Genomic DNA, 11,270 nt, shown 5'->3' with positions numbered 1-11,270 from the left:
AGTTAGGCTAGTGCAGATAAGTGTGAGAGTGTGAGTCTGAGTTTGTGTGTGATTGTGTGAGTGTTAGTGTGTGTGACTGTGTGTGAGTCTCTGCAAGTGTGTGTGTATCTGTGTCTGTGCGTGAGTGTTAGTGAGTCTCTGTGTGTGTGTTTGTATGTGTGTGTGTCCTTACTTTTGTCCCGCATCACTCACACACACATACACACCAGGAAAAAGGTGAATGGAGTGGATAAGTGGGGACTGTGACTCGCCCGGCCTCAGTCGATGCTTATGTCTGTAACTAGATTTGATTTGATTTGAGTAGATTTGATTTCTCTGCTTTTTGTTGTTCATGGTTGATCTGATTTGATCCAGGGATTGTATCGACCAGTTCCCGAAACAAGAGCACCTGAACAACAAGGGGGAGGAGGAGGAGGAGGAGGAAGAAGAAGCCATTAGACAGGCGAGGAAGGCGCTTAAATGAACATGTGCAGCTCTGCAGGAAACAGACCTCGGGCAATCCAGCGTGTGTTAGACCGGAACCCCCGCCCCCTCCCACGGCCACGGACCCCGGGCTGCCCCCATGTCGCAGCCACAGGCTCTCCGCTGCCCCGGCCGAGGTCCAGACCAACTCATTCATTTCATTAAACGCGGGGTTTATTTCTTTATTGATGTGTGTGTGTGTGTGTGTGTGAAAAGCCCGTAGTGAATGCCAGGGTAAGGTATACGTTGGAGCAGCTGCAGAATATTTATGACCAGACAGGGGAGGTGAGGGGGGGGGGTTGTGGTTCTCGCGAGAGTCGACCCAGCTGTGTGTGCGTGTTTTTTTTTATTCTACGGGGTTTATTATAAGCGAGCTGGCCGAGGCGACCGCAGTAACACACAATCAACCCGAGCTCAGCCGCCCACCTGCCCAGCGCGCCGCACCGCCGTCTCTGCACAGCGGGCGACAGACCAGCCTCCTGCCGCCGAAGCCGCCGCCAAAGCCGCCGTCACCCCCCAATCGCTCCCCCATCCCTGTCACCCTGCTCCCCCAGCCGTCCCGTCCCGTCCCGTCCCGTCCCGTACGCCCCGAGCCCCGCTGCCTGCCCCGCACACAGAGAGACCGAGCAGCCGGTCGGAGCGCCGCTCAGCCCGGTCACAGACGGGGAGAGGAAGCGGCGTCGGACATCAGACAAGTGTCCAAGACAGACAGAGGGACGGACGGGCGAGCAGTGGTACAGTAAGTACAGCTACTGGGGGTAACCCTGGTTATTTATGTATTTAAATTCATTATTTGTATTAATAATAATAATAATAATAATAATAATAATAATGGTATTATTATTATTATTATTATTATTATTATTATTTTAAAATATGTAGTATATGGCACTGCATGCATGTACTGTACTGGTCACGCTTGCATGTGTGTACGAATAGGCTACGCATCTATGTGTGTGTGTGAGAGAGAGAGAGAGAGAGAGAGAGAGAGAGAGAGAGAGAGAGAGAGAGAGAGAGAGAGAGAGAGAGAGAAAATGCCGCACATTCCGGACGTACACAGTTATAGACGACACTTCTATACATAGGAGTCTTTGGGGAAGGGGGCATAAATAAATACGGGCAGGGAAGGTGACGTTGTTGTTGATTAGATACCTTGGGCTGATTATTTTGGGTTGTCGTTGGCGCTGTTTGAGAGGATCCACACACTGATCAGCGTGTGTGTTTGGGTCTGTTGAGTAAGAAAGTGAAATATTGCGTTATGATTATTATTTGCAAGAAATTAAAACGTTACAATGACGAATATCTCGTGATTTCAGTTGTAATAGTAGTAGTAGGCTATTAATAACCAGCATCATCCTCATAACAATAATAAACATCATCTTTTAATTGCATCACAAATGGCCATCATTTACACGTGCGTGCGAGAGAGGTAGGTGAGCATTTGCATAAGAAGGAAACGAGAGAACATGGTAAGATTACATCATCATCATCATCATCATCAGTGAGTAAACGAAGCCGTGGACTTGGGTTTTCGAAGAAGAACAGACAAGTCTTCATCATGGCCGTTGCTGGGCTGCCGTGCGTGTCTGATGTTTTCAGAAATGATGGGTCTGGCCGAGTGTGCAGCGTGTTCAGTGGGGGACTGTGCACAATGTTCAGTCAAGCAGGACAGAGAGTCAGGCACACACACACACACACACAGTCTACCTTCCCAAATCATTACATTTTGAACATGTACATTCGTTTACTTTGTAAAGATCTTACAATGTGACTGGCACTCCTTTCTAACAAAATATATTAAAAAACGAATAATAATAATCATAATAATATGCTTCGAAATGGAGCTCCTAGATGTACACCAGTCCAAAGTCATTATGAATTTCTTTGCCTAGTCCTCTGTTAATCAGCAGTTTGTATTTTAGCTTTTTTGTTTTTGTGTATTTTTCTGTCTTGAAATCGAAATTAAGCAGGAATTAATTTAATTAGTACATTAATTGCTACACGTGTAAGTGCTGAAAAGCCTCACAAAATTTAGAGATGTGGTTATTCCAAGCTCTCCCTATTTCTTTTGGTCGAATTTATATACAAACCAAGCCTTGTTTATATGGGATTTATAGGCTATCTGTAAGCAGTGACAGGTCGAGTACGTCTTATGTTTTAAAAAAACCTGCTACATATAAATCAAAACCTCTCTTTCCTTCAGACTTTTGCACACAACATCAATTTGTGCTTATATAGCATATTAATAGTAGGCCTACAAGAGGCAATGGCATCGGATCTAAAGTTTAATTAGCTAAGTTAAGCAAGACTTGGCTTCGGGTTCCCTTTAATTGCTATGAAATGAAATGAAAACAGCAGCATGCCTATCGGGACTGTTTTTCTTTTGTTTTATCTTATTTTATGTAATCTATAACCGTAAATGTCGGATCCAGCCCAGGCTCTGTTTATTTTATCCATTTTAGACCTCATTATCTGTCAGTGATGTTTACAATCCATATCTGCAGAGCTGATGTTTTATTAGTGTACAGCCACTGGAAACGGGTTTTAAAGGGCCCGATCGGCTCCCAGTTACTGTGAACGCCTTTGGTGGCATTGACGGTTTATTTTTGTGTCCTCTTAGTTTGTGATGATGCAGGACTGTCAGGTTTTAATATAGCTGCTCATGGACTCTTGAAGGGGTTATACATCTATTTAACATTAATGTGTACTACAGATGATGATAAATATTAGTATTGATAATCTGCGCATGCTCTGTTCCGCAGTTATGTATTCTAGGCCAGGCGCACTCTAATAAATCATCTTTAACGTTTGTACCCGACGTGATCATATGGTCACGATCTTCCTAACAAGCCACTGTACAGTACCTGTCTGTCGGGAGACTATTATTATTATTATTATTATTATTATTATTATTATTATTATTATTATTATTATTATTATTATTCAGCAGCAGTAGTAGCGGTCTTGCTGGCAACAGCAGCAGGTGCAGAGCTCATGGAAAAACACGTGGTTACAGTATCTCTAGTTTTACGACACAGACAGTAACAGTAGCACTTGGTGATTAGTATTGGTGACACCGTTGTTCACATGAGCCCCACTGGCGCTTTTAAAGATGAAGGTGACCACCCCCCGTCTGCCGTCAGATCGGTATTATTATTATTATTATTATTATTATTATTATTATTATTATTATTATTAATAATAATAATAATAATAATAATAATAATAAAACAATAAAAGTAACACCTTTTCTAGTGGTCAAAATATACTTTTAAACAATAAATCCTTCGAAATAACTGTTTCGTCATATTAAGAAGATTCCATAATCATAATAATCAGCATCATCTCTATTAGCATTATCATCACCACCATAACGTCGACAACAGCTTGTGCCTATACTGAACAGTGGCGAGATCCGTGTTTTTTTCACGGCACTGCCTGCGAGTGTGATTTACGGTCGCCACTGGCCGCCGTGTGTAAACGCAGAAACCGTTCCTCTTCAACGTGCAGTTTACACTATACAGCTTAGATTTATAAAAGTAGGCTACAGACCATCCGGGACAGGTATACAGCGTTACGATTGTAAACTGTGTGTTTAACGTGTCACATCTACAGTATATTGATAAAATATACAGCGTGTTTATTTTATTTAAAGTATTTAAATACCAGGCCCAAAGTATAAACAGTTTATAGGGAATAAAAGCACTAGGATTAATTCTCCAGGTGTGCCCAGTATTGACACAAGGTGCGTTGTATAAACAGTGCTGTCAGGTGTACAGTATCAATCCATTCACGCAGATACAGACACACTCACACACACACACACACACACACACACACACACACACACACACACACACACAGACACCTACATACAAACAAACACACATATTCACGCATACACACACTCACACACACACCTGCATACAAACAAACAAACACACACACACATACATACAATCTCTCTAACACACACACACTCACACACAGAGAATCATTCACTCTCGCACACTCTCGCTCTCGCAGACACACACACACTCTCACACACACACACACACACACACACACGCATACTGACACAGACCTACACTCTCCCTAACATAAACACACACACACACACTCATGCACACTTTCTCTCACACACACATACTGACACAGACATACACTCTCTGTAACATAAACACACACACACTCTCATGCACAGACTCTCACACTCAAACACAGTTAGACACCTGGGAGAACATATACAGAGGCGAGATACAGGAATGGGAGGGACGAAGCGGGAAAGGGAGAAGGAAAAATAAAAAAGAGCTGGAGGAGGGTAGAGAGAAAGGAGAGAGGGGGACACAGGAGTGGGTGTGGTGGAGGGATAGTCTGGACCACAGATGCCATTGTTACGGGCCCAGAGTGAGGCTGGACATTGTGGGGCTGAACACACTGATACAGGGACTGGGAACGTATTTTGTGCAAAGGGTGTGCCGTGTGTGTGTGTCCGTAAATCGGAGGGGGATGCTGTGTGTGAGTGTGAGTGCCTGGCACCTCTCCCGATCCGAACCAGATCTCCCTGTGAACTCCACAGACACATTCCCGGGTTATTTCTGGCGGGAGCTCCTCACCCCCACTTCCTCTCCGCCAGCTGTTCATCCCCATGGATATTAATATCAGGAAGAGGGGGGCGGGCAGACAGACAGACACACACACACAGACAGCTTGCGTTGAAGACAGCCATTGAGAAACAATCTGACACACCCACCCTCGAATGCTGTGTGTGTGTGTGTGTGTGTGTGTGTGTGTGTGTGTGTGTGTGTGTGTGTGTGTGTGTGTGTGTGTGTGTGTGTGTAAAACCGTGTGAGTGTCAGTGAGTGCTTCTCTGTGAGCGTGTGTCGGCGTGTGTCGGCGTGTGTCGGCGTGTGTCGGCGTGTGTCGGCGTGTGTCGGCGTGTGTCGGCGTGTGTCGGCGTGTGTCGGCGTGCCCACCCAGGAGAGAGCGAGGGACAGTGGGGGGGTGAGGACAGAAATAGACGGAATCCTAGCCATGTGCATACACTAATCCCGTCAGCATGGCAACCCGCACAACACCGGAACAGGACAACAACAACAACAAGTGTGTGTGTGTAAGGTGCTTCTTCAAGGTATGGGTTCATAGTACATTTCCACTGAATCTGAGAGAAACAACCTATTGAACTTCATTTTCTTTCTTTCCCCTTCCTCTCTCTCTCTCCCTCTCTTTCCCTCTCCTCCTCCCCCCTCTCCCTCCGTCTCTCCACCAGCAAGCCACAGCAAACCTCCCTTCCAGCACTCCTCCCGCCCTCCCTGTCCAAGACTGTAACAAAATGACCCGGCAATCTCCTTCACCCTACTCCTCCTCCCTTCCCTTCCTCCCCCTCTCCCTCCTCTCCCTCCTCTCCCTCTTCCTCCTCCTGCACCCGCTGCCCTCCAGCCAGGCCCAGGACCCCGAGCTGAGCATCTCCACCCGGCTGGGACGCCTGCGGGGGGTGCGTCTCCCCCTGCCCGACCGGGGCCACGTCAGCGCCTTCCTGGGCATCCCCTTCGCCGAGCCGCCCGTGGGCAAGCAGCGCTTCCGCCCGGCCGAGCCCAAGAAGCCCTGGCAGGGCGTGCTGGACGCTATGACCTATCCCAAGGCCTGCTACCAGTATGTGGACACCTCCTACCCAGGGTTCCCCGGCACAGAGATGTGGAACCCCAACCAGGAGATGAGCGAGGACTGCCTGTACCTGAATGTGTGGGTGCCCTCCCCCCGTGGCCAGAACCTGACGGTGATGGTGTGGGTCTACGGGGGCGGCTTCTACAGCGGCTCCTCTTCGCTGGACGTGTACGACGGCCGCTACCTGGCCCACTCTGAGAAGGTGCTGGTGGTATCCATGAACTACCGCGTGGGTGCCTTCGGGTTCCTGGCCCTGCACGGCTCGCCGGAGGCCCCCGGCAACGTGGGCCTGCTGGATCAGCGGCTGGCGCTGCAGTGGGTCCAGGAGAACATCCACTCCTTCGGCGGCAACCCCAAGCTAGTGACCATCTTCGGGGAGAGCGCGGGCGGGGCCTCGGTGGGCATGCACCTGCTCTCCCCGGACAGCCGGCCCACCTTCACCCGTGCCATCATGCAGAGCGGCGTGCCCAACTGCCCCTGGGCCACCGTGAGCCCGGTTGAGGCCCGCCGGCGCGCCACCCTCCTGGCCAAGCTGGTAGGCTGTCAGGGCAGCAATGACACCGAGCTGGTGGACTGCCTCCGCTCCCGGCCGCCCCAGGAACTCATTGACCAGGAGTGGCTGGTCCTCCCGTACAACAGCCTCTTCCGTTTCTCCTTTGTGCCTGTGGTGGACGGAGTGGTCATCCCCGACACACCCGAGGCCATGATCAACTCGGGCAACTTCAAGGACACCCAGATCCTGTTGGGCGTCAACCAGGACGAGGGCTCCTACTTCCTGCTGTACGGCGCTCCGGGCTTCAGCAAGGACAACGAGAGCCTCATCTCCCGGGAGGACTTCCTGGAAGGGGTGAAGCTCAGTGTGCCCCACGCCAGCGACATCGGGCTGGAGGCCGTGGTTCTGCAGTACACCGACTGGATGGACGAGAACAACCCGGTCAAGAACAGGGATGCCATGGACGACATCGTGGGCGACCACAACGTCATCTGCCCGCTGCTGCACTTCGCCGGGGCCTATGCCCAGCGCGCAGCCCAGTCCTCCTCCTCCTCTGCTTCCTCCTATTCCCCTTCCTCCTCCTCTTTCTCCACCTCTGCATCTGGGGGGAGCGGGGGAGCCGTACCGTCAGGCCAGGCGGGGTCCACGCAAGGTGAGGAAGGGAGGGAATGGGAAGGAGAAGGGAGAGAGAGAAGGGGAGGGGAGAGGACGCTGGGACAGGGAGGGTCAGGGGGAGAGAGTAGGAAAAGGGAGAGAGAGAAGGGAAGGAGAGAGAGAGAGAAGAAGAGGGGAGAGGATGCTGAGACAGGGAGGGCCGAGGGGGGTGGAGAGGAGGGAAAGGGAGCGGTAAGGGAGAGACCCTGCATTCAGCTAGTATTGAGTTGTTTTTTGCATCTCCCTCTCTCTCTCTTCCTCTCCCTCCCTCTCTTCCTCCATCTCTCTCTCTCTCTCAGGGGGTGTGTACGCCTACTACTTCGACCACCGGGCATCCAACCTGGTGTGGCCGGAGTGGATGGGCGTGATCCACGGCTACGAGATCGAGTTCGTGTTCGGCCTGCCCCTTGAGGGACGCTTCAACTACACGGCAGAGGAGGAGAGGCTGAGCCGCAAGATCATGAGATACTGGGCCAACTTTGCCAGGACCGGGTGAGAGAGGGAGGGTGAGAGGGGGAGAGGAGGATGGGTGAGAGGAAGAGGTGTGTGTGTGTGTGTGTGTGTGTGTGTGTGTGTGTGTGTGTGTGTGTGTGTGTGTGTGTGTGTGTGTGTGTGTGTGTGTGTGTGTGCGTGCTAACCCCCTCTCTGCCCCCCCCCCCCCCAGTAACCCCAATATCAACCCTGATGGCACGGTGGAGTCCCGGCGGCGCTGGCCGGTGTTCACAGCCACAGAGCAGAAGTACGTGGAGCTGAACACCAAGACGCTGAGCGTGCACCGCGGCCTGCGCACCCAGCTCTGTGCCTTCTGGAACCGCTTCCTGCCACGCCTGCTCAACATCACAGGTACGCCACTGAGCACACGCTGAGCACTGAGCACACACTTAGCACGGAACACATACTGAGCATACACTGAGCACGCACTGAGCACAGAGCACGCACTGAGCACTGATCACACACTGAGCACTCGGAGAGAGAGAGGGGGGAGTAGAACAGAAAAACAGATCTGAGCAGCCAAGAGAGACGGATGAGAGGAGCAGGAGGAGAGTTATTGGAGGGGAGAGGATGAGAGGGAGAGGGAGAGGGAGAGGGAGGTGGGGGTGTTTTTTGTAGTTGTGATGTTTTGCAATGGAAAGTTATGCTCTACCGATGAAGCATCACCAAACAGCCCAGAAACACACTGTGCACCTACTCCACTGACTGTGTCTCTCTCTCTCTCGCTCTCTCCCTCTCTCTCTCCACACCTCCCTCTCTCTCCAGGGAACATTGACGAGGCCGAGAGACAGTGGAAGGTGGAGTTTCACCGCTGGAGCTCCTACATGATGCACTGGAAGAGCCAGTTTGACCACTACAGCAAACAGGAGCGCTGTGCCGACCTGTGACCTGTGACCCCTGACCCCTTTCCCTCTGAACCCTGAGAGAGAGAGAGATGACTGTGTCTGCTTCTGACTGGGTGTGAGTGAGCGAGCGAGCGAGAGTGTGTCAGTGTCTGCCAAGTGCGTGTGCGCGCCAGGCAGTGAGAGGGGCCGCTCGGTGCGTCGGTCAGTGCGTCAGTCAGTGTGTCGGTCAGTGCGCCTCAGACTGCAGGAACGGCCACTTTTTCACGCCCGAATCCCACGTACACTGACAACGCTGATGACACTGTTCCCTTCTTCTGTTTCCTGTCCTATCTTCGTCTGTTACTTACTCGGTCGGTCGGTCTGTCTGTGTGTGTCTGAGTGAGACTGTCTCTGTCAGTGTGTGTCTGTGCATCTGTGTGCGTTCCTGGATCTGCGTGTCTGTCTGTGTTTGTGCGTCTGTCTGTGGATGTGCGTCTCTGTGTATTTGTGCATCTTTGTGTCTGTCTGTGTGTGTTTATACATCTGTGTGTCCGTGCATCTTTATCAGTTTGTGTGTCTATGTACTTCTGTGCATCTGTGTGCGTCTGCGTGTTTGTGTGTCTGTCTGTGGGTCCAATATCAGTTCCACAGTGGTTAACAGTAACAGGAGCCACTGTGTCACATTCTGTGTCCACTACACAACTGCACTGACAATACAAGGCTGTCTGTGTGTGTGTACATCCTGGGTACCTTGTCACACACATTCACACTTTCACACACACACACACACACACACACACACACACACACACACACACAAAACCCACACATACACATGCAAGGTGATGGAGAAGGAGGGAGGGAGGCAGAGGGAGAAGGAGGAAGGAGAGGGAGCGCTAGGTAGGAGAGGGAGGAGAGCTAGAAGATGCCTTGACATGCACCGATCCTACACAATATATAAACAAACACACACACACACACACACACAGTATGCTTTGAAGCTGTAACGGGTTCGATTTTGTCTGTCTGACTGACCATCCAACCTCACTTATATTTATGGGTTTATCCTGTTCAAAATACTACCTGCTGTCTATCCAATCTCTTAATAGTTACGGGTTTCATTCTCATTCTATGGGTGTCTGTCTGTCTGTGTCTGTGTTCATATTGGTCTGTCTGTCTGTCCCTGTCCGGTAAAACCCTCCAGCGTGGTCGGGATCCCAGCATGTGTTTTGATTGGTCCAATGGTCTCCAAGGGCGCCGTTTGACTGGTTGCAGGTCCCAGGCAGGTCCCTCCCACTTTCCCTTGGAATTGGTTGAGAACTGTTCAACTTTAAGCATAAAAAAATAAAAAACGATCTTCTATCTATCTGTCATATATATATACATATATATATATGAGTGAGACAGATAGACAGCAACAATTTTATGACAGTATCGTCTATAAATACCACAAACCGGATTTTTATTTTCTTTCAGTGTGTGTGTGTGTGTGTGTGTGTGTGTGTGTGTGTGTGTGTGTCTGTCTGTGAATGACAGCCGCTCAAGCGCCTCTCGGCCAATAGGAGGCTCCCGCCGTTGCCCTCCTCCAATAGAAACCCTTCGTGCATGCCCCAGACCGCCCCCTTTATGTGACCCCGCCCCCTCCAATATCGTGACTGTTATCTACTTGTAATATAGCTGCGTGCCGCCGTGTAGACTTTCAGTAATGATTGATTATAGCAAACTCCGACATATAATTACGATTATGATGTTAGCAATAATAGAACATAATAATTATTGAAGATATTTAATATTTAAATACAACAATCTATTTATTACCTGTTATTATAATGATGTTCATAATTATTATGGCAATGTCTGGGAAATGTGAATTGTAAAGTGCCATATTTTATATTTTTAGTGCGTTTGCATTTAAAACTACCTGTTATATCCCCTATACGATTGATGATATCGATTTCAATGCTGTTTTGTTTTGTTTAGTTTTTTCCTTCTCAATCGCGATTTTCTTTTCTGGCGGGGGTCTGTGTGTGGGGAGGATAGTTGCCAAATACAGACCCGCACTGAAGCAGATTTGGTCTCTCGCTTCCTGTTGTGTTTTTGGCTCCGTCTGGCGGCGACACCGCGGAACTACAAGCTGCTTGTGGGGGAAACAACCCCAAAACGTGTCGACTAATGGTATGACCCAAACATCTGTTGGTCTAAAACGCATGGGACGGTCCATTGTGGTATTTTCTGACAGGGGAGTTCTTGCTCAAGTGGGCGGTGTCGGTTGGTGGCAGAGTGTCTATAAACAGCCATAGCTGGCACCAAACAGATATCGTTTTCTGTGCTGTCCTGGTCAGTATATCGTTGCCAATAAACATCTGTAATGGGCCATATTAACCCTGAGTTTGTGTAGCTGGTGTTCTTCAGTTCGCCACTAGATGGAACCGTTTCCCACCGCGTAGGCCCCTTTGCTTTGACTCCAGCCTGCCTTCTGTGCCCTTTGTTTCTTTATTCGTTTTTCGTTTTTCTATGGAGATTCCAGACATTGCTCTCTGTGCCAAACTGCCCCTGATTGACTGCTGTTGTACCAAATCCTCTGCATGGTGCTCTTTGTGTCCCCGCCCCCTCCACCTGCCACCAGCCCACCAACCGCCAAGCAAAATAAACCAACCTGATCAGAAAAATTCAGACAGCTG

The 11,270-nt window shown here is 49.8% G+C and overlaps 1 protein-coding gene across 1 annotated transcript; it reads left to right on the top strand.

Annotated features, from left to right (window-relative positions):
• Positions 1-826: 826 nt before the first annotated feature.
• On the top strand, positions 827-11,262 carry ache (acetylcholinesterase (Yt blood group)). Its single transcript, XM_066722683.1, has 5 exons — positions 827-1,201; positions 5,732-7,271; positions 7,573-7,765; positions 7,938-8,116; positions 8,531-11,262. The coding sequence occupies exons 2-5, from the start codon at positions 5,795-5,797 to the stop codon at positions 8,650-8,652; spliced, it is 1,971 nt and encodes a 656-aa protein (XP_066578780.1). The 5' UTR covers positions 827-1,201; positions 5,732-5,794; the 3' UTR covers positions 8,653-11,262.
• Positions 11,263-11,270: the final 8 nt, after the last annotated feature.

Source organism: Amia ocellicauda, chromosome 14, assembly GCF_036373705.1.
Source record: "Amia ocellicauda isolate fAmiCal2 chromosome 14, fAmiCal2.hap1, whole genome shotgun sequence".
Classification (NCBI taxonomy): Eukaryota; Metazoa; Chordata; class Actinopteri; order Amiiformes; family Amiidae; genus Amia; species Amia ocellicauda.
This window is presented reverse-complemented; position numbering and strand designations above follow the sequence as displayed.